The following is a 24,088-nucleotide window of genomic DNA, read 5'->3' on the forward strand; positions in this document are numbered from 1 at the left end:
GTAGTTTATGAGCTCCTAGAATATGTAGCCCACTCTGCATCAAAAAGTAAGTGACCCATGAAAGTTCTTTAAACAAATGATAAACTGTATTTGTGAACCCAAAGGCTTTCACTAAAAAAAAGAGGCAAAAACCTCATCAAACCCACAAATACATATGAGCTGATGAATGTGTTAATTAACTGGGAGGAATACTCTTACAGTATATATGTATATCCAATCACCATGATGAACACTTTAAATATCTTATAATTTTCTTTGACAATTACACTTCATTAAAACTGAAATTAAAACCAAACAAAAACCCAAGCTGTATTCATGTGCTGTAAGGAAGACAAAGATGAAACTGGGTGTGGCTGCTATCCTCAAAGAGCTTGCTAAAGAAAAAAGAAAAATAGACTGCCATTGCCATTATATACACTAGAATGCACTAACTGCTAAGAGAAAAGAACAAAAGACTTCAGGGGAAGTAAAGGCTGCTTTTTATTGGGGAAGGAAGAAACCAAGGAAACTTCATGGAAGAGGTAGCATTTGAAATGAGTCTTACAGGATGAAAGGAATTTGGTGAGGCAGAGAAGCAAAACTATAGAGGTGAAGTGTAGAAGGAGAAACAGGAAAGTTCTTCTAGGGAGAGGCAAGAAAACAACCAACCAGCCCATCTGGAGGTCAGGAGAATCAGAACTAAGACACCAACTGTCAACATGAGAAAGAGCAAATAGTATCAAGATATGTTTCCAATGACAATGCAAAGGTCTGAGCGACTGACTCCAACTTGATTGGCGAGGAAAATAATGGAATTGAGTTTTCCTAATTGAGGGACTAAGAGAATGGGGTGTCATTAATAGTCATGGAATCAGGTGAAGAACTGGTTCTGAGTGGGGAAAGGCAATGGCAAACACAAATTCTGGTCTCAGTTTCAGTGGGTTGCATGTTCTGGCAAGCTCATGAAGTGCTTGATGTGCAAATTTACAGTAAGTTAGAGATCAGGATGCAGAATTAGATTTGGAAGTGCTCTCCACCCCTGTGACAGTGACAGAGATCTTAGAAAAGGATTTGATAAAGGAAGAGGGAGAAATTAAGTGGCAGAAGAATCAAATCTTGAGAACACTCATATTTGAGGTGCAGAACTTGGAGTTAATGGCAAAGTTGGGAACCTTCAGATAGGCATGAAGGGTGGTAGAATATACCACCCCAAAATACATCTCTTTGGCATAAGAATTATTTTGAGCAGATTATTTTGGGAAATAGGAGAAATTATGAAAACAGACTAGAAGTTACATTTTTGTAAGGGAAATTTACATTTATAAAGGAAATCTTCATTTCTAAGACTGCCTCCCTCTCTGGTCCTAGGAAAGAAAGATAATTAACTTGATAGAGACTCTAGTCAAAGGACCAGCACCAACTTAAATATGCGTATCAACTTTTAACTCTTATTTACCTCAATTTTCCTGGCCACCTCCCCACAACTGACCTCCTCCACTCTCCCTCTCAATTTTGTCTTTAGCTCAAGGTGGTATTCAGGCCTGAGTTCTAAATCGCTTCTGAGAGCTACTCATTCTTCCTTAGTACCTCCCAGGTATAGATGAGGTATTCAAGTTAATAAACGTCTGTTTCTTTTCCCTTATCAACCTTTGGTTACAGGCTTCCTAGAACTGAGAAGGGCCAAGGGAAAACTATTTTTCTTCCCCTACAGGTAGGAAGAAAACAAAGTTAGCAAAGGTTACCAAAGTCAAAGGGAAGCTTTGTTGGCAACAGGTTTATTTAAATTTTATAGTGTAAACTGACTTCCCTGGTGGCTCAGACAGTAAAGCATCTGTCTACAATGAGGGAGACCCAGATTCAATCCCTGGGTGGGGAAGATCTCCTGGAGTAGGAAATAGCAACCCACTCCAGTATTCTTGCCTGGGAAATCCCATGGACGGAGGAGCCTGGGGACCCCCCTACAGTTCATGGGGTTGCAAAGAGTCGGACACGACTAAGCGACTTCACTTCCATGGAGGAGCCTGGGGACCCCCCTACAGTTCATGGGGTTGCAAAGAGTCGGACACGACTAAGCGACTTCACTTTCACTTTATAGTGTAAACTAAGCAAGTTTCAATGATCAATGCAAAGAAATAGAGGAAAACAATAGAATGAGAAAGACTATCTCATCAAGAAAATTACCAAGGGAATATTTCCTGCAAATATGGGCTCAATAAAGGACAGAAATGGTATGGACATAACAGAAGCAGAAGATATTAAGCAGAGGTGGCAAGAATATACAGAAGAACTATACAAAAAAGATCTTCATGACCCAGATAATCACAATGGTGTGATCGCTCACCTAGAGCCAGACACCCTGAAATATGAAGTCAAGTGGGCCTTAGGAAGCATCACTACAAACAAAGCTAGGGGACGTGATGGAATTCCAGTTGAGTTATTTCAAATCCTGAAAGATGATGCTGTGAAAGTGCTGCACTCAATATGCTAGCAAGTCTGGAAAACTCAGCAGTGGCCACAGGACTGGAAAAGGTCAGTTTCCATTCCAATCCCAAAGAAAGGCAATGCCAAAGAATGCTCAAACTACCGCACAATTGCACTCACTTCACACGCTGTTGGCTCAAACCGTAAAGTGTCTGTCTACAATGAGGGAGACCCGGGTTCGATCCCTGGGTGGGGAAGATCTCCTGGAGAAGGAAATAGCAACCCACTCCAGTATTCTTGCCTGGAAAATCCCATGGACGGAGGAGCCTGATAGGCTACAGTCCATGGAGTCGCAAAGAGTCGGACACGACTGAGCGACTTCACTTTCACCTTCACCACACAATTGCACTCACTTCACACACTAGCAAAGTAACGCTCAAAATTCTCCAAGCCAGGCTTCAACCGTGAACTTTCAGATGTTCAAGCTGGATTTACAAAAGGCAGAGGAACCAGAGATCAAATTGCCAAAATTCACTGGATCATCAAAAAAGCAAGAGAGTTCCAGAAAAACATCTACTTCTGCTTTATTGACTATGCAAAAGCCTTTGACTGTGTGGATCACAATAAACTGTGGAAAGTTCTGAAAGAGATGGGAATACCAGACAACCTGACCTGCCTCTTGAGAAACCTATATGCAGGTTAGGAAGCAACAGTTAGCACTGGACATGGAACAACAGACTGGTTCCAAATAGGAAAAGGAGTATATATATATCAAGGCTGTATATTGTCACCCTGCTTATTTAACTTACATGCAGAGTACATCATGAGAAACGCTGGGCTGGATGAAGCACAAGCTAGAATCAAAATTGCTGGGAGAAATATCAATAACCTCAGATATGCAGATGATACCACCCTTATGGCAGAAAGTGAAGAAGAACTAAAGAACCTCTTGATGAAGGTGAAAGAGGAGAGTGAAAAAGTTGGCTTAAAACTCAACATTCAGAAAATTAAGATCATGGCATCCGGTCCCATCACTTCATGGGAAATAGATGGGGAAACAGTGGAAACAGTGTCAGACTTTATTTTGGGGGGTTCCAAAATCACTGCAGATGGTGACTGCAGTCTTGAATTAAAAGACGCTTGCTCCTTGGAAGAAAAGTTATGACCAACCTAGACAGCATATTAAAAGGCAGAGACATTACTTTGCCAACAAAGGTCCATCTAGTCAAGGCTATGTTTTTTTCAGTAGTCATGTGTGGATGTGAGAGTTGGACTATAAAGAAAGCTTAGCACCAAAGAATTGATGCTTTTAAACTGTGGTGTTGGAGAAGATTCTTAAGAGTCCCTTGGACTGCAAGGAAACCCAACCAGTCCATCTTAAAGGAGATCAATCCTGAGTATACACTGGAAAGACTGATATTGAAGCTGAAACTCCAATACTTTGGCCACCTGAAGCTAAGCACTGACTCACTAGAAAAGACCCTGATGCTGGGAAAGATTGAAGGCAGGAGGAGAAGGGAATGACAGAGGATGAGATGGTTGGATGGCATCACTGACTCAATGGACATGGGTTTGGGTAAACTCTGAGAGTTGGTGATGGACAGGGAAGCCTGGTATGCTGAGTCCATGGGGTCGCAAACAGTCGGACATTACTGAGCGACTGAACTGAACTGAAACAAGTTTGCAGGCTGAGGAAAGGGTCAATAAAAGGAAGAAACCAAATATGTAGGAAGGAGATAGAATTATCATCAGAATATAGCCCCCTAGAAAGTAAAAAGAAATGAACTGACACGTTCCAAGTAAAGAGTTGACTTTGGGATTGAAAGAAAGCCTGTGCTAATACAACCTAGGAAGGGAGGAGAAGAAAATGAAGGGAGACATGAGACATTTTGAGGTGGTAAAGAATGAGGTTGAAGAATTCCATAATACATGCTGCGGCTGCTGCTAAGTCGCTTCAGTAGTGTCCGACTCTGTGCGACCCCATAGACAGCAGCCCACCAGGCTCCGCCATCCCTGGGATTCTCCAGGAAGAACACTGGAGTGGGTTGCCATTTCCTTCTCCAATGCATGAAAGTGACAAGTGAAAGCAAAGTAGCTCAGTCGTGTCTGACCCTCAGTGACCCCATCCATGGCTCCTCTGTCCATGGGATTTTTCCAGGCAAGAGTACTGGAGTGGGGTGCCATTGCCTTCTCCGTAATACATACATTCTGTGAAAAACAAAAAGTGACCTGCAATGAAAAAGGGAAATGGGGGGTTGGATTTCATTGTTTTCATTGAAAATGCAGAGTGGAGTAAAAAGTGAAATAAAAAAGAAAAGGATTTCCCAAAAACAGCAAAGTCCTTGCTGGTGTTGCAAGGACTCTGAAGTGAAGCCATCACCTCGGTTTCCAAACCCTCTCCTTCAGTTCTATTGCCGGGTGACTGGGGCAGAGGATCATGGGAAAGTATGACCCTGACAACCAGGCTGACAAGGGGATAAATGGAAGGCCAAAGAAATGGGGAGGAAGGGTCAACTACCCAGTGTTTCTAAATCTTTCAAACATTAAGAGCTGACCGTTTAAACATATTTGCCAAGAGATAAAAGGGCTGATTTTGTTTTGTATCTTCACTTCTAAGAAACACGTTGCCACTAGAGTTTGAGAACTGAGCTCTCTCTTTTTTAAAGTTTAATCAAGTCCTCTGGAGATTCTGAACACTGTATGAACATCAACTCCCATTAAACATATCTCGTTTTCTTTAACATAAGAGTTTTAGGGAACCACATATATTTCTAATGCTCTTACTTGAAAATCTGAATCCCAGTTCCACAGTGACATCTTTATATGTGAACAAATTTAAACAGAGAAACATAGTATATAAAATGTAAACATTACCTTCTTCTTTTTAAACAAAATAATATGGTCTTCCAAACAATTTTTAAAGTGACAAAGGAGAATGACTTCCTCTAAATCTTTTCTCTACGATGGAGGAAAGTAAAATGGAAACTGAATTGAGAAATGAGGTATTAATCAACTGTGCAGTTCCAGAAAGGTAAATTCTGGGTCTATTTTATAATCCATCATTGAGGGGGTGATACAGGATAGGTTTGTTCCCAGGTAGTTTTTAGCTCTACCATTCATTCCATGACGTCCTAGCCTAGACTGGGACAAACACTTAACCCAGCGCTGTAATTCCTCTCTCCTATCTGGGTCTAGTAAAGCCAGTCATAGGTCTTTCCAGTAACTGTAGAATCAACAGATTTGCAAATTTTAAAAAGTTGGGGGCCATTAGCCAACCTCTTAGAACACACACAGAGTGTATTACAAAAAATTAACATATACATTAACATACAATCTTTCAGGAGTTCTTCAAACCATTCAAGGTCAACATCTTCAACCACACCATGTCAGGTATCATTGCTGTTCACCAGAGTCCTCCCTAATCATTCCGCTCAAATGTCCTCAGCCCCATCCATACCCTGCCTCTCTGGTTTTGGAATAGAGAGTGAAATCTGTGGTGGAGAATGAAACACAGGGTTCTTTATTTTAAGATGTGAAATTTGGATTAGAATCACATTTTGTTAGTAGAAACTTCTCTCAGAATCTGTTGTTGTTTAACTACGATAGCCTCTTTCCAAGATTAACCCTATTAGAAAAAGTTCGAGAAAAATTTAGTACTGTAGTTGAACTTGCTACCTGTTGGGCATTTTTTTCTCCTGAAGCTAATGTGTAGAGACTAGAAGGACACTGAAGTGACAGGTCCCTCCTGCCTCCTTTGTGGCAGCCTGGCCAGCAGGATCACTGGTCTACAATAAGGGTTTGAATTTCACTATCCGGTTCTTGATGTTACCAATTATCAGGATCTATGCAGATCTTCTTTCTCCCTTCCAGTTTAAAAGTTACTTTTGAGAGAAGTATTTCACTTGGGCAGGGGTAATATTGGTGCATGCAAGAGATTAAATATAAAATATTAAAGTCATTATCTTTCTAACACACCATGTTAAGAGATGCCACCATTTAAATACAACTCCTTGAAAACAACCCAATTAAAAAAAACTGGGTAAAGGACTTGAACAGACATTTCTCTAAAGAAGACAACAAATCGCCAATATACACATGAAAAGACATTCAACATCACTAATCCTCAGGGAAATGCAAATCGGGACCCTGATGTACTGCAATGGAAATATGTTGTATCTGTTACATTGTGGTGCCTTGCTTAGTCATGTCCGTCTCTTTGCGACGCCATGCCAGGCTCCTCTGTCCATGGAATTCTCCAGGCAAGAATATCAGAGTGAGTTGCAATTTCCTCCTCCAGGGGATCTTCCTGACCCAGGAATTGAACCCTCCTCTCCTGTGTCTCCTGCGTTGGCAGGCGATTTCTTTACCACTGGTGTCACCATCGTTGCTATGGAAAACGGTATAGTCATTCTTCAAAAATTAAACACAGTTACCATATAATACAGCATTTAACACTTCTGGGTTAACCCAGAAAGAAGTGAAAGCAGGGACTCACACAGATGTTTGTACACCCGTGATCATAGCAGGATTAGTCACAAAAGCAAAAACAAGGAAGTAACCACAATGTCCATCAGCAGATTAATGGATTAGAAAATATAATATATACATAAAATGGAATATTATTCAGCCTAAACAAGGCAAAAAATTACAACATAGGTCACAACATGGATGAACCTTTAAGACGTTGTGGTAAATGAATTAAGCCATCACAAAAGGACAAATACCATACGGTTCCACTTATATGAGGTACCTAGAGTAGTCAGATTCATGAATAGAAGGTAGAATAGTGGTTGCTAGGGTGAGGAGGGAATGGGAAATTACTATTTAATGCAACAGATTTTCAGTTTGAGAAGATGAAAAAGCTCTGGAGATGAATGGTGGTGATGGTTACAACAATGTCAACATACTTAATGCCACAGAATGGCATACTTAAAAATGGTTAGAATGGGAAACCTTATGTTCTATATATATTTAACTGCAATTAAAAAAATGTCTCCTGGAATCTTTGAGATGGTGGCAAAGATTAAGAATAGACTAACTTTTCCTGATGCAGGAGAAAAACGGACCTGAGTACCTACTATGTACCTAACAGGCACTCTCAAATCATACACAAAAGCAAAAACCAAATAAAACCATAACACGACAAACAACGATGAAAAAAATACCTTGATTATTAACCCTTCTTTACTGTGAAGAAAGCAAGGTTCATAAATTAACGTACAAAGTCAAGGAGCAAGAACTAGTGGTAGTATTCAAAGGCAGATTTGCCTGCCTCTCGAAGCCTGTGTTCTTTTCACTCCACCATGCTGTTTTCTGCTCCCACAGTTGTCTTTGAAGAGGCTTTGTGCTTTGACTATAGAGCTTTTATACTTAAAAGTTGAGCCTGCCTTCTGAAGTACGCTAAAAAAGTCAGTCAACCAAATGCATTCACTAGGAGCCCACCATGAGGCCCAGGACTGGCCAGGAAATAATGGAGTCGTGTTTCCACTCTGCCATTAGCCATATGGCAGGGGAAAAAAACCACACACACAATTAAAATTTCAGTGTCGGCTGACTCTAAACACTCTGAACAAAAGCAGTATGTCTTTTTATATTCTGTATGGCCAGAAGTAGTGGAAATAGTCCCATTTTACAGGCTAGGAGTTGCTTCATCTTTTTCCTAAACCTCCTACCATCATAGTTACTGATCTGCTGTTACTCATTCATGTTGTGCTTCAAGCTGGAATCTAACAACTAAGGAAATGTTTTGGGCTATGCAAAAATAGGCATCTCTTGTTCAACGTCTTTTTAAAAGAGAGAAGGGGGTTTCTGGACTCCCCTGTGTCTATGACCCAAGGTTTCATTTTCTTACTCTTTTATGGAACATAGAGAGAAGTAAGGCAGATTGTCTCCACATCCCCACACAAAGCAGGGTGTTGGCATTACCTAGTGAATCCAGATTGTAGATGAGAAAGTACCAGAGAATGAGTCCCATTTTCATTCATATAGCCCAGACTCCCAACTTTCCATTTCATGACAGGCAGCTCGAGCATATAGCTCCAGTTAGGGGCATTCTGGATCCAAGATCCATCCAAGATCTCTTCTTTGGGTAGATGATCTTTACATATTTTACTCTAGGAGACATACAGGAACTGGAGCCATGGAATACGTGGCATGACTTGTTTTGCCCACAGGTTTGATTAAATTCAACAGATCTGTCAGAGGAGCTCCATGGTTTCAACACCAGTAATACTTTGCCTGTTAGTCATCATAAATAAGCTCAGAAAATTAGACATTTTATTCCTTAAGGACCCAAAAATTCTTATTTCTGAAATGTGCTGTTACCGCACATATTTTGAGAAGCCAAATCAATTTCATAAAGATGACATTAAAAGAAACTTCACAATTGAGAATAATGATAAAAAAGGAAACATATACACTCTCCATGGCATATTTAGTATTTAAAACCCACATTTAAAAAATTTATGAGTGTCTAAATATGATCTTTTTATTATTTTTACTCCACTATAAGCAGTTCTTTCTTTCCTTTGAAAATGTATCTCCTTTCATTCTAAAAATGCAAGACAAAACGTTTTTATCAATGGTCATTTATTGCTTAACCATACTTCTTATTGGAGACAAAGGTTAATTTTAAAAATCAGGCTATGTTGGGATATTAAACTCTTCCTCCTACATACTCTGCGAAAAGAATCTCACAATTTCATTTCTAATCCGTTAGACCTATTTACTGCACTTGTATGTATCATTCACAAATATGAATAAGCCAGGGCCACAGACTCAATAAGAAGACTCATTGCTCAAGAAAATCAAAGAATAAAAATCACGTTCTGACTTCACTATTTTGTCCACGCACAGCGTATGCAGGTAAGGAAACAACTCCAGCAACACTTGAACATGTCCCTCACTGAGGCTAATATGTACCTTGACCTAGAGCTGAGTAAAATCTATATAAACATAAAATCCATATATACACTCCTATCTGATTCTAGACAAGTTAAACTCGCCCCACTCCTTTGAGAAAGGATGCAACTTTAGGATAAGACCCACTGGCAACTGATAGCTGTTTCTAAGGTTATCCTAAGAGCAGCTGCAGAGACACCGTTTTTTAAATGGTAAATACTGCCCCTCACATACGCAATTCCAGCCTTTGTTGGCAAATTCTGAGTACAAAAGGATTTACCCTCCCAAAACAAACAACATAAAAAGCCAAATCACAATCCTTATGCTGCAAGACAGGCCACTCCAGGGGTCTGTGTAAGAAAGATAATGCAATTGACATTTTACACCACTTACACCCCTGAAACAGGACTGCGACGCTCAGATGGTCAGCCCACAGCTTCACAGCCCCCATTGATTTCGCCTGGGCTCTGCTTTTCTTACAAGAGAACTCTGCAAACAGCTTCTTAATATTTAGCATGTTTTCCTGATGAGTCACGGAAGCTAAGCACTAATGAGGATTATTTTTTCAAACCAAGGTGTCACAAATTTGGTCCTTCTCAAAAGTCCTCCTAACAGAACCCATTCTGATCATTTCCTCCAATCCCCTAACAATGTGCCTTTCTTCCCTTCGAAATCTGCCCTTAAAACCGCTGGCGGTGGTCATTTTTCCCACTTAACAAGGAGCAACACGAAAAGCGTTTCCTTTACCTTGGCTCCCGAGGCTGGTCCGAGGAGAGTGGCTTTCCTCCGCCCTCCGCGCCGCTGAGTGCCGGCGAGCTCCGGCGCAGCCCGCCCAGCCCAGCCCCGCAGTAGTAGGAGCTGCCCACTGAGCGGCAGCCGTTGTGTGTATGTGTAGCAGCAGCGCCTGCAGCCCAGGGACTAGTCCCCACCCAGCTTTGTCTTCAATCATCGGTCTTTCTACAGGAAGCAGCGCATCTCCCACTTCCTCCTCTAGCTTACTGTGAGCTGCTTACTTCTTTCCCTCTCCTTCCATTTCAGGGCTCACTGGAGCCCTTTCCCAGTCTCTGGGAGATGTGACTAGAATCCTCTTTCCCCTTTTGTTCCAGGTCCCTTTGGTCCTGTCTGTTCCTTCCTCCCCCTCATTCCCTCATGCTTTCAGCCCCCTTCTGCGCACACAGTCTGCTTGCTTCGCTTGAACTTGGTTTGTTGTTGCTGCTGCTGCTGTTGTTTTGAGGGGTCCGCAGCCCCTGACCACATTCTGCCGCTGAGATCCAGTGCCAGCCTCCATGGCTTATCCTGATTTACTGGGGTCCCTACCAAGCCAGCGAGCTGGGAGCTTGCAGCTTCTTGCTGAAATACTTCTCTCTGTGGCCAACATTCCCGATGCTTCATTTCTCCAAGGCCCCACTACGTTGAGCTTTGGCCTAACCCACGTGCTCAGAAAAGAATGGCCCCGATATGTATTTTTGTGGGGCATAGGAGATAAGCCAGGTCCTGAAATGCTACCTGTGACCTAGTAGTGGAGATGTATTCCCCGAAAGATTCTCAGTAGTCGGAAGGAACGAGGTGGGGCTGAATGCTGGATCTTCTCATTCCAGAAACAGAGCCCTCTGCCCTACACTAGCAGGACTAAAAGGACCCTCACAATTCTCTCGGCCTTTCCCTTCACTTTAGGAGGTGGTGGAGTGTTAGCAATAAGGGGAGAGACTGCAGGCAGTCTGCCCACCAGTATTTGAGTCCAAGCTGTCATTACTGGCTATGAACTTGGGCAAATTATTTAACCTCTACGTGCCTCAATTTCCTCATCTGCAAAAATAGAGGTGATTAAAGTCACACCCCATGGCACTAGTGGTAAAGAATCCACCTGCTGATGCAGGAGACTCAAGAGATACAAGTTCAATCCCTGGGTCAGGAAGATCCCCTGGAGGAGGGCATGGCAACCCACTCCAGTGTTCTTGCCTGGAGAATCCCATGAAGAGAGGAGCCTATCAGGCTACAGTCCATAGGGTTACAAAGAGTTGGGCATGACCGAAACAACAGAGCACAAAGTCATACCCCATAGCAGAAATTTGAGGATTAAATGAAATGATGCACAACATGATAATAATATTTTCCTAAAACATAAGATATGTTTGACATGCAAGGGCTCTTTTTATTTTTAGAGGACACAAGCTCAGAGATGGTGAGTAACTTTAGCAGTCAGCAGCCAAACCAGGACCACCACTTGGTTTCCTGATTCCCCATGGTCAGTATATTCACCACTAAACCTCATTGCTCTTGGGGCTCTGAATTTACTCATCTTGTGAGTCATTCTTCCTCATTATGAACACAAGGTGCTTTGGAGAAACTACAAATTATATACATGCTGAGGGTAGGGGTGGGGGGAATCCTTCTAGTGTCCAGGCAACATTGTTAAGAAACCTCTCCTCAAAGCTAATCTTCCTGGGCAACAGAGTAAATTCTCAACTCTACATTTTAACCCAGCCTTGCCTCACCCCTCTAGCAAGTAAACTAACAAGGAACACTGGAAAACTAGGGCTGAGGCAGGATAACTCTATCATCAGGGAAGTCACCAGGTGAGCTTTCCTATCCCACCTAAAGGACCACAGCACATTAGCCTGGAAGATACAGAACTCAATTTTTATGAAGTATTCCGAGACAGTCCCTGAGATACCCTTTGTTTTGGTCTGATATTCCACAAATAAGAGTTTGCTTATTTCTTCTACCTAGAAATCCTTTATCAAAAAGGGCCCTGAAATCAACTCATTAACATCAGAAAATTATGAATGGATTGTTTCAAGATTTTAAATGGGGAACTACTTTTGAACCACCAGTAACCAGAACTGTAGCAGGAGAGGATTGCATTAAATCCCCACAGCCTCCTATAGCCCAATGATCAGACATGGACTACCTCCAAGTCAGGAATCCTGGTGCCAAAGGTTACTGGAAGCTTTTAAATGAAAATTTAAATATATATGATATCAAGTCTAAGAAAAATGAGAAGCACAAGTAAGAATGGTTGGAGAGATTATTGAAACTAATCTTTGGTCAATTTTAAACTAGCAGCGGATGCTGGCATGAACTCCGGATTCAAACAGGTCTCTTTTTCTTAGTGTTGTTTAAATCATCTCTGCCACCCTTCTCACTTTCTCTCTCTTAACCATGAGAGTGGCTGGTCTTCATCTTTATGTCTACAGAGGGAAATCTCTTTCAAACACTAAAGCCTCTAGGAATATGGTCTGCTGCCTTCTGATCAGTTCTTCCATCTCTGGCCCCAAGAGAGTGGGTTAACCTGCCCATTGCTAGAAAGTAGTAACCAATCTCTCTTCAAAGCTAAAAACTAGATTTTAAGATCTTTTTCTTTCTGTCATTAATCTCATTGCTTTCAACTGATTTGAATAGCTTCTTTTTCTGGAGAGAAAGAAAAATGGGGTATAGATGGGTCAAGAGAGAAGACTAACCTACTTCAGCGCTCTTAACACAATCATGGGAAATATGCACACTGAGTCTGCAAGGTGTCCATTTCTTAGGAGATACAATTACATCTCACCAACAAAGGTCCGGCTAGTCAAGGCTATGGTTTTTCCAGTGATCATGTATGGATGTGAGAGTTGGACTGTGAAGAGAGCTGAGTGCTGAAGAATTGATGCTTTTGAACTGTGGTGTTGGAGAAGACTCTTGAGAGTCCCTTGGACTGCAACGAAATCCGACCAGTCCATTCTAAAGGAGATCAGTCCTGGGTGTTCTTTGGAAGGAATGATGTTAAAGCTGAAACTCCAGTACTTTGGCCACCTCATGCGAAGAGTTGACTCATTGGAAAAGACTCTGATGCTGGGAGGGATTGGGGGCAGGAGGAAGAGGGGACGACAGAGGATGAGATGGCTGGATGGCATCACCGACTCAATGGACGTGAGTTTGAGTGAACTCCGGGAGATGGTGATAGACAGGGAGGCCTGGCGTGCTGCGATTCATGGGGTCGCAAACAGTCGGACACGAATGAGCGACTGAACTGAACTGAACTGATGACATGTTCACACCATCAGTAAATGAACATGAGTCTATACATAAGACATAAGCCTCTAAAAATGCTTCAACAGTCATCAGTGGCTCTGTTTGTAGGCACAGATACCTTGTACTTCTTACATTAACTTGGCAGAGAAGGTGGTAAGGAGGCCAGGATTTTGGCCTGATATCTCTACTGTGTTATCGAGCATTCTAGCTGGATGCTCCTTGGAATTCTTTAATATCAGCATTTCCCAAATAATATACATTGCCTCATCCAAAGCTTGTTCCTCTTTCTATATTCTCTATTTCATGCCATGAGGACTACAAACCAGTTACCCTCAGCAGGAATATAAGAACTATACCAGAACCATCTGTCTTTTCGACCCTAAGTCTGGTTTAAAGTTCCTCATCCTTAATACCCACCATGAAATTAGCTCTTCAACCAAACTCCTCCTGTCTATTACCCTGGCCAACAATGCTTTGGTTTTCCCTAGATGACTGCAAAGCTTTGTTTTGTCCCCATACCTCCAGTCTCTCTTCTGAGCCATGCTCACTAGAAATACGTCTCTAAAATGAAGAAGTGAGCAAGTCACAGCCCTGCTATAATTTTTCAGAATCTCTCTTTCTCATTGCTTGCAGGATACAAGCCTTAATTCATTTGCATGGCACAGTAGGCCTTTTATAATGGCACCTACCTCCATCCCAACTTTATTAGCTAACCAGTTACAATCTGATCCACATTCATGGCTTTTCCTGGGGTCATGCTCGTCTCTCCTCCATATCTTAGCACATGCTCTTGCTTTCACCAGAAGCCCTTATTCTCTCCTCCATTTTGTCTGCTGGTGACTCCCACTTACCCCTGTAAACTCAGCTTCTCGCAGAAGCCTCCCCTTACCATGCAAGCAGGGCTGCCTTCCTTGCCTCGCGAGAGCACAGGGCCCAGCCTCTGTTTCCATAGCAGCACTAACTGCGGTGTTTTAATGAGTTGTTAAAATCTCCACCTCACTCATCAATATTAGCCCTAAAGGTTAGGGCCATGGTCCGTTCATTTTTACTTGTCACATGCTGCTGCTGCTGAGTCGCTTCAGTCGTGTCCAACTCTGTGCGACCCCATAGACGGCAGCCCACAAGGCTCCCCCGTCCCTGGGATTCTCCAGGCAAGAACACTGGAGTGGGTTGCCATTTCCTCCTCCAATGCATGAAAGTGAAAAGTGAAAGGGAAAACGCTCAGTCGTGTCCAACTCTTAGCAACCCCATGGACTGCAGCCTACCAGGCTCCTCCATCCATGGGATTTTCCCTGCAAGAATACTGGAGTGGGGTGCCATTGCCATTTACTTGTCACAGAGCAGGTACTTAACAGATGCTTGTGTAATGAAAGAACATCATTGGCAGAGATTCCAAAAGTGTTCTTGTTTTCTTTTGGGTACATGGGGGAGAGCGGAAAAGGAAGTTTCTGATTTGAGAAGTTGGTCATGGGGTAAGAAGCAAGAATCCCTCTACTGTTTGTTTGTTTGTTTGTTTGTTTTTTCCCAAATTGTCTGCAGAAAGCCAGGGTACATACATATATTCTGAATATTTGTTCTCTATGTAACCCTGAAGAATCTGAGGTAACTCCTGGTTTCATTTCTGCACTGAATTGTTTATAAAGAAGCACAGTCTGGCAATGAAAATGTAATTTAGAAAATAAATTTTAAAAAGAAGCAGAAAAAAAAAAAAAGGAAAGAAAGCTATTCTTTACTTGCGTTTCTGGATAAACTTAAAAGAGACTAATTTATAAGCCAGAAACCCTTGTCACATTCCGTCCTGCATTTTCTGGCTTTTGCCAACTCACAGCTGTCCCAGAGCCCCTCACTCTCCAAACTCTCTCTCTAATCTCATTAAATACTGTTCCTCCCTCTGTCCTCTCCTTCCGCCTAGCCCAAATATTTCTTTACTATTCTGCTTGACTTGTCTTCTCTGGCTAAGCCCTCTCTGCTTTTCCGTCCATGTCTCAGTCTGGGTCTCTCTCTCTCCCCTTCCTTATTCTATTGTTTTAGGAAGGAACCAGAAACTCCCAACACTGCAGCTCCTGGAGGGCATGTGTGGGCTGAGCTGGGGAGGGAAAAGCAAAACGGGAATAAGAAGGTGAATTTGTATGTTAACAAATCCTGTCCACTTATATGCACCAATGGTACACTTAATGGCTTAATTGTGGTGCTGAATAATAATCAAGAATAAATAAATGAATCATTCAGCTGTTATCTTATCATAGAAAATCCAGAATTCCAGGCATTACTTGGATTAACTGAAAGAACAGACGTCTCTCTAAGGACTTTTTTTTAAAAAAAGGCATAATCAGGATCTGATCTGTGTGTCACATGGTCATTCCTTCCCCCGAGACATCTGAGCCTACCCCCAGCTGTTAGGAGCCAAGGAGACGAATCATATTTGGTTCGTAGAGAGTCAGGGGTCAGGATGGGTAGAACTAATGTTTCTTGAGAGAGTGGCTGACCCTCACAAATGGGACATGTCGGTCTCTGCAGTGAATCCCAGCCCAGAAGTTAACAGGACAAGGGGTTTGCCGAGGGATGGCCACCTCTTCTTCCTCCAGAGAAGCATGAGCTCTCCTTTCCCTTTGCACTGGGCAGGGCTAAATGCTCCCCGATTTTCCCCTTAAGTTGCCTGACATGTCACCATGACTGAACCCATTTGGGCTGTTAACTCAAGTGTCTATATGTTTGTACTACATACAGCCCTGGGGATGTTGACAGGGATCTATGAGTTCAAGAAATGAAAAGATTGAGAGCAAGAGGAGAAGGGGGCGACAGAGGATGAGATGGCTGGATGGCATCACTGACTTGGTAGACATGAGTTTGAGCAAACTCCAGAAGATAGTGAAGGACAGGGAAGCCTGGCGTGCTGTAGTTCAAGGGGTCACAAAGAGTCGGACACGACTGAAGGACAGAACAATAGCAACAACAAATACAAGTGTTGATGGGGAGGGAAGGCCGGAGGGTGTGGCTCAGAGGCCAAAGATAGATGGGAGCTGATGGGGACTGGAGGACAGCTAATTGTGAAGCAGGAGGTCTTGTTGAAGAAGACACTGGCTGTGAAGGGACAACGGCAGGAAGCAGGCAAGAGATGGGGAAGGAGTCAGAGCTGGAAGCAGGCAAGAAAGAGCCATAGAGCCATAGAGGCCTGGCTGTGGATCCAAACAGCTGTGCATAAGGAGTGCTTGTCCAGCGTAAGTAGGGAGAAAGGCCAGATACTCCCTGAGTGGATGTTGCCTGCTTCGTGTCTTCCCAGAAGCAGAAAATGTTTCAAACCCTCCACCAGCGGAAAGTAGAGCTGGGTTGTCTATCAGGGTGATGAAAGAGTTTAAACCAAATGCATTCTTACCATAAAAACAAAGCATGATTCTGCAAAATACAACTCATCCCCTCTAAAAAGTCTCTGAAGAAACATACAGAAAAGCAGAAACAGCAGGAAACAAGCAACAAGATGAAGAGGAAGGAGTCAGCAACCAAGTATGGCAGAGGTTAGAGGACACTGTGCATAAACAAAGCCTGGGAAAAACAAGCCTTTGAAAAGGTCAGAATTAAAGGATACGAACCAGTGAGATTAATATAACACAAGTAAATCATTTTGAAGTATCTTGAAAGAAAAGCTATATGATAATAACTCCAGTAATTTGCAGACAAGGCAGAAGGGCAAGATTTTATTCTTCTCTGCCAAATGCGTTGTCAGACAGGATGATCTATTTGGATGGTAAATAAGTTGGCAAAAGGCTGGACAATAAAAGATGTTTAAGGACCTTCTCTCATTGTGTTTTAGGTGATTTCCCTACTGCAAAGAACATTCACAGGTTTGCTTATGACCTTGGTCTCCCCAGCTCTAGTTTTCTCCTAAGTCTTAAGTTGCTCACCTTGGATTTTCCTGTGATAGAATTTCAGAAACAGAACCATAGGAGGCAAGGAGAGCGTTGAGATGTTGAGTGCTGGGTGGTGAATCTGTCTCTACTCTTAAGTCCACTGGAGGCTAACTAGACTGAGTGCTTCCTGAGGGCAGGGCTGTGTCTCTGCTCTCTGTAAGCTGTGTATGCTCAGGACAAGTTGGCTAACTTTAAGTGAATCGAAACCATTAGGTCTTGTGGAAGAAAGTTATGAGTACTGCTGACCACTTTTAAGATGTAAGAGCATACATTTCACAAAATTCTAAGAAAATGAACAAACAAACCACCAAGGCTGCGTAAAATATGACCCAAAATGTCCTTGGGAATCAGAAATTGAGAAAAGGATGTGGCAAGGAGGAAAATGTGCTATTGATATTGAAACAGGAAAGACCCTGAAGTTACCAACCAAACAAGAATCTTAAATCAGGAAGCAATATCTGTTATTTACTAAGATGATAATGAAGTCTCAGTATATGCAAAAAGCTCTTATGAAGGTTCGTCAGTTGATGGCTCTTTTTACAATTTGTAAACTTGGAAGGTGCATTTTCAGTAATGTGAAGAATTTGCTATAACTTCCAATGAAATGTTACAAAAATGATTTCAGTTACTTCTGTAAGAAGTTATTCAATATTCTTTAAATATTACTTGTATGATTACACAGGTAATTTCAGCAGAAAAGAATTTCATGGTGTATAGTAAATTTGAAAATCTCAAATGACTGACTTGGTAAATGTAGTCAATAAATAAGGTTTCTTAGCAAATTACTACTTTTACTCATACAGTTTTCTAAAAGGAAATGGCTGTTAGTTGTTACTGTGCTCCTCCACAAATCCCCTATTGCTTATTCTGGTTATAGCTCTTATCACACTGTACTGTCCTTGTGTGCTCCCCTTCTTCTATCCTCCACCATGTATGGAGTTCTAGAACACACAGGTCATGTCCTACTCATTCTGTGTCTCTAATAAGTCCTCAGAACATAGCCATACAGGTGCACAGTAAGTATTTGTTGCATTTATGGGTAAAATCAAAAGCATTTCAAGTGAGGTACAGAGATTAATTTTAGGAGGAAGATTATAAGCTGAACATCTGTAGTTTTATTTATAATTTTTTAAAAAAATTACATCCTGGGACTTCCCTGGCAGTCCAGTGGTTAAGGATCTGTACTTCCACCTCAGGGGGCCCAGGTTTGATCCCTGGCCAGGGAACTAAGATCCCACATGTCTCGGCACAGCCAAAAAAAAAAAAAAAAAAATCCTATAGTATCATGTTAGGAAGCAAGTTTATCATTATTTATACATTGCTATTAATAGTTTTGTTTTCAAGTGGAAAGACTGGGTTACTTGCTCAAGACCAGTGGTTGTCATTGATTCCTTCCCAGCACAAAATACTGAAATTGATTCAGACCACAGCCAAGCCATCTGTTTGCTATTAAACATTTACAGACATCCCCCCTAACCTTCCACCATCAAATTTTTGCATCTAGAAAGTAGAGTTATATTATCTGAAAACTGACAGCATAAATATGACTTAAAAAAAAAAAAAAATCCCACCAATACCTTATAAACACACTTGGTACTCTGATATAAGCATGGAAAACTACATGACCTGAACTTTTACTTAAGGATTACATACATTAATGGTTTAACATCTGAACAAAGTGGCAACAATAACCTCAACTAATATAGTCAAGAAGGAAAAAAGTTGTACTTGCCCATAGATGGAATATACAGTCCATGGAATTCTCCAGGCCAGAATACTGGAGTAGGTAGTTGTTTCCTTCTCTAGCAGATTTTCCCAGCCCAGGAATTGAACCAGGGTCTCCTGCATTGAAGGCAGATTCTTTACCAACTGAGCTACCAGGGAAGCTCTTAGCTGAGGAGACACCATTAGAGAAAAAAAAGATTTCAAGAAAAGGAAGAAATTAAAGTGTCCAGAATGAATGGATTTTCAAGACAAACTCCCATTTTATTCTGGAATAATAATCTAAGGAAATTCTTCAAAGTCCCACCATTTACAACACTCATTGGATGGGAAAATAAAAACACCTTTCTACCACTAAATTTCTAGTGTGATAACTGTTTGCTTATCTTGAGGGCACCTGATACACAGTGAGCGCTCACTAAAAAAATCTTTGTTAAATGAATGAATGGATTTTACAAGAATTACTCACTATTTATATTATAATATATGTAAATGATGAGGTTTATGAAATAGCAGCACACTCTAACCAACTGAGTTGGCAGCCAGGATTAGGTTTAGTATTAACAAGAGATGAAAGTGCCAATTCTGGTAAAGTAAAGTAAATGTTGCTCAGTCGTGTCCAACTCTTTGTGACCCCATGGACTGTATGTAGCCTACCAGGTTCCTCCGTCCATGGGATTTTCCAGGCAAGAATATTGGAGCGGGTTACCATTTCCTTCTCCAGGAGATCTTACCAACCCAGGGATCGAACCCAGGTCTCCTGCGTTGTAGGCAGATGCTTTACCATCTGAGCCACCAGGAAAGTCAGCCGATTCTGGTACGGATGGTGAAACGAGGTGTACCGAATTATGAGTGAATGCTTCTGTGTAGATGTTGTGTGGAATGATACGTGTGCCCATGTGGCATCAAATCATGTCTTTTTACCACTTTGACTACAACTCCTCCACTCCAAGGGAAGCTGCTTCATGACATATGGGATTAGTTTCTCCCACTTCGTTTCTGGATAGCTGTTAACAATACACACTGTAGGGCTGCTGGAGGAGAAAAGCCATCCTCCACCCATCCTAGATTTGGGCACAGAGTTCCTGGGGCTGCCTACTTCTTCTCCTCATGGTCAGTCAATGGAGAAAATATCGTGAACATGGGCTCTAGTGGGGCCCAGGAGAAATGTTCTCTGCTTGCAGCCTATTCTCTTTGGACCCTCGGTAACCAGAGGCCAGCAATCTCTTTAGCCTCATAGGTGCCGCAGAAGTCCACACAGGTGCCCTTGGCAGGTTTCAGGAATAAAGAGAAGAGCGAAAAACAAAGGGGGAAGATTAAGAGAGAAGGGTTTATTTTTCTCATAAGAGCCATTTTTTAAAATAAGACTTCTGAAAACAGAACTCAACTGAGAGCCAAATAAATAAAAGGCAATGTAACTTATTTTTAAGAGGAAAAAAAATATGAAAACTTGACTGTAAAAAAAAGGGGAAAATATCACCACCACCAGATGAAGAGGAAGAAAAGACCAAGAAGCAACTGTGTTGCTTGTAAGACTCCCAGAGGTAAATTCTAATTCACTGAACAGGATCCTTTGGGCAGGGGAGGGTGGGTGAGGGGTGAGGTGGGGGGAGAGCAAAATAAACTTTTAGTTTAAAAAACGTGGGCATGTCACTGGAATTGGTTATTTAAAAGCATTTACTTTTTATCTCAAATTGGGTATAATTTATACATTCAAATACACAAGTATTTATTGGAAGCTTACTAGGTGCCAGCCAGTTCTTATGATAGTAGGGGAATCAAAATATAAAAGCAAACAAATAAGTATTTGGTATGTCAAGTAGCTTTGTCTTGTGGAGAAAAATAACAAAGGGGAAGAGAGTGGCAGGAATGCATACAATATCTTGAGTAGGATGGTCAGGAAGGCTGCTGATTAGTCCCTGATTTCCACATTTTACCCATTCCTTTCAATTCATTCTCTGCCCTCTTTGTTGTGTTCTGTGCCCAGTGGTATCTCTGAGATAGCCCCAATTATTCTTGGCTCCTGCTATTCACAACTGGTGTGGTCTCATCCCACAGGTGGATCTATGGGACCAAGATGACAATGTGTGATTTCCCAGGCTGGTCATAAAAGGCTCTTAGCTTCCACCGTGGGCTCTTGGATCACTCACTCTGGGGGAAGCCAGGTACCATGTCAGGTACCATGTTATGAAGGCACTCAAAGAGCCACGAGGAGGCCCATGTTGGGGCAAGATTTTAGGCCTGCCAAAAATGAGCAACAGTTTGCCAGTCACGTTAAATGAGCCACCTTGGAAACAAATCTTCCACTCCAGTGTGCTGTGTGTATGTGTATGCTAAGTCACTTCAGTTGTGTCCTACTCTTGGTGACCCTGTGGACCTAGCCCACCAGGCTCCTCTGTCCACGGGAAGCCCCCTTCCATTCCAGACAAGCCTTCAAAAAACTGACATCTTGACTGCAACCTCCTATGAGACCTGGGGCTGGAAGCACCAAGATAAGCTGCTTCCAAATTCCTGACCCACAGAAACTGGAAGGGATTAGTAAACGTTTATTGTTTCAAGCCTCTGTGCTTTGGGGTAATTTGTGATGCAACAATAGAAAAGTTGTACAGTACCCAACAGCCTTGGACGCTGGCTTCCAGCTGTGTTTGGCCAATGCACAGAAGGTGAGGTGAGTGCATTCTGCTCGGCTTCTAGTTTCCTCCCACAGTCACCAGAGCTCCCTCTGGGCAGCCCCAAGGGCCTCCAGAACTGCAGCTCTCTTAGCGCTTCTGCAACACTCTTCCTTCCCTTTGCCCCTTCAAGCCCAGTCATGAAATCAAATCTTGCTGTTGGGTTCCTTAACCATGTACATACCTCTGTACTGAGTCCCTTCATCCCCATAAGAATTGTGTGCTTTCTATTTCCTACCAAGACTTGGGCTGATACAAAGGTCTCCTTGTAGGAGCCAACATTTGGAGACTTGCAGAAGGCAATGGCAACCCACTCCAGTAGTCTTGCCTGGAAAATCCCATGGACGGAGGAGCCTGGTAGGCTGCAGTCCATGGGGTCGCGAAAAGTCGGACACGACTGAGCGACTTCACTTTCACTTTCATGCATTGGAGAAGGCAATGGCAACCCACTCCAGTGTTCTTGCCTGGAGAACCCCAGGGATGGCAGAGCCTCGTGGACTGCCATCTATGGGGTCGCACAGAGTCGGACATGACTGAAGCGACTTAGCAGCAGCAGCAGCAGGGAGTGAGTGAGGGCTGGAGGCCTCCTAAAGTGGGGGGAAGAATGTTCCAGCAAATGCAGAGCCCCTAGGATGAGGGAATGTTCCATGTATTCAAAGAACAGCAAGGAGGTCAGCCTCAGTGGAAGAGAATTCACAAACAGGAAAGTGAAGGGGAGAGGCAGTCAGGGGCCAGGTCAGGCAGCATTCTGTGGGTTATGGTTGTGTTCTGAGTGTTAGGTACAGCTATGGGTGAATGGGGAGTGGTTTGAATAGGGGCATGGCATGATTTGACTTGCATTATGAGACCAAGATGTAGGTAGACATAACAGAAACTCAGGCGATAGTAAGGAGGGTCTTTTAGAATTTACAAAGATGAGGAGGCTTGGGTATGATGAATAAAGGTGGTGAGATGACTGAATTCAGGACATATTTTGAAACTAGACCTGTAAAAATTTGCTGCTATATTGAATGTGGGAGAAGTAAAAGTAGGGAAGACTCTGAAGTGAATGATGAAGCCTGGAGCTATTTATTGAGACGAAAACAAGGGAATGTGTGTTGGGGGGTGGGGGTGGGGAGAGAAGCAATTTGGAGGAAGGAGGGGTGGAAATCAAGAGTTTGTTCATTTCTTGTCAAAAGAGGAAAAGAAGAGCACTCTGCTGTTTAAAAAAAGGAAGATGAGAGGTCCTTCCCTCACTTTGCAAAGGAAAGGATCTACATACATAGCGTAGCATTTCTATCTCCTAGCCTATTAGGAGAGTGCCCTTAGAAGACTTTGAAAATCAAATAGTGCATTCTCAACTTCAGTTATAAATGTGATTGTTTCATAGGTCACTTCTGGTTCCCCAAAGAGGAGACTAGATAAATCCAAGAACCAAGTCTGTTCCTGGAGACCAGGGCCTCTGTTGTCTATTATAAAACATCATCTGACTATCCATTAAGGATTCTAATCATGCTTGTAAAAGATCATCTTATTGGTTCATCTCAGATGACTTTTTTAAAAAATTTGAAATATGACGACCTTCAATTCCAGAAGCAGATGCGGGAGGAAACAACTTAACAGACACTTCCGTTTTTCTTGGGACAGCACCCTCTGCCCCACTTCCGCAGTTTGGGGCTCCTTTTACCATAAAAGCAGAGCTGTGCTTCCCCACCCACACTGAGACCCTAAGTCTCCTATACAGCAGTGGTTACCTGCTTTTTTTTTTTTTTTTTCTTTTGCAGACTGAAGCTTTAGAGTAAAAGAAGCTTGGGCAATTCAGTGTGGAGCTGGTGTTCAAAGCCCTCCGTCTACAGACTTGCTCAGAGACCAAGTCAGCACCCTGAGCTCTGAGCGCAGAAGGCAACGCCCTTGGCCTCCTTGTGATGTTTGCCTCACCCACACCCTCCTCTACAGGATGTTTTGTGATGCCAGGACACAGCTGTCTTGATGCCAGCAGGCATTTGTTGTTGTTGTTGTTGTGTTCATAATGACCTCTGTCTAAAAATTCTGTAGGCTTCCAGGAAGGGACACAGCGACTGTGATAAAATGGACTTCTCCTCCCTGCCCCCTCTGGTTACCATGGCAACTGTGAGTGACTGATTTCCTCGTTGCCATGTAAATGCCGTGGGATCCCAGCCACTGCACCACACAAAGACGTAAGAATAGTGAGAAAACAAAAATCATATCTAAAAAGACAAAGGATTTCATCTCAAGCCTTTCTCTCACACAAAGCAGAGGAAAGGAATCAATTGTAATAAGAAATGGTACTCTTCCTGTGGTGGGAGCATAATTCTCCCTCATTGGAGGCAAAACTAGGGAAAAAAAAGGGGAAATCCCTCATTTGTTGCCTAAGGAGTTGGCATGGTGACAGGAAGACAGATGCCATTCTCAGGTGGCTAGAACCCTTCAATAATGAGCCAGAGGCCCCCTGTAAGGAAATCTGAAATATTTAACTGGGGT

General features: G+C 42.5%; 1 protein-coding gene and 1 long non-coding RNA gene across 4 annotated transcripts in view; one reads left to right on the top strand and one right to left on the bottom strand.

The window, feature by feature from the left end:
• The window catches only part of GNG2 (G protein subunit gamma 2), a 129,151-nt gene extending 118,752 nt beyond the window's left edge, over positions 1 to 10,399 (bottom strand). The window contains exon 1 of one of the 3 annotated variants that reach the window (XM_006046340.4): positions 10,048 to 10,224. Coding sequence is in view for 1 of the 3 variants with exons in the window: in XM_044925121.2 (XP_044781056.2) it covers positions 10,048 to 10,249 (202 nt within the window). In the remaining 2 variants the exon portion in view is untranslated. Of the gene's footprint in view, positions 1 to 9,693; positions 9,796 to 10,047 lie in introns of those variants that run through there. The other 2 variants (XM_006046341.4, XM_044925121.2) reach the window with 2 other exon arrangements.
• A 10,676-nt stretch (positions 10,400 to 21,075) lies between these two features.
• Positions 21,076 to 23,802, top strand: LOC123328086. The gene is made up of 2 exons (XR_006542849.2): positions 21,076 to 21,606; positions 23,371 to 23,802. It is a non-coding gene; the product is annotated as an uncharacterized LOC123328086 (long non-coding RNA).
• The last annotated feature ends 286 nt before the right edge of the window (positions 23,803 to 24,088 follow it).

This window comes from Bubalus bubalis, chromosome 11, assembly GCF_019923935.1.
Source record: "Bubalus bubalis isolate 160015118507 breed Murrah chromosome 11, NDDB_SH_1, whole genome shotgun sequence".
NCBI lineage: Eukaryota > Metazoa > Chordata > Mammalia > Artiodactyla > Bovidae > Bubalus > Bubalus bubalis.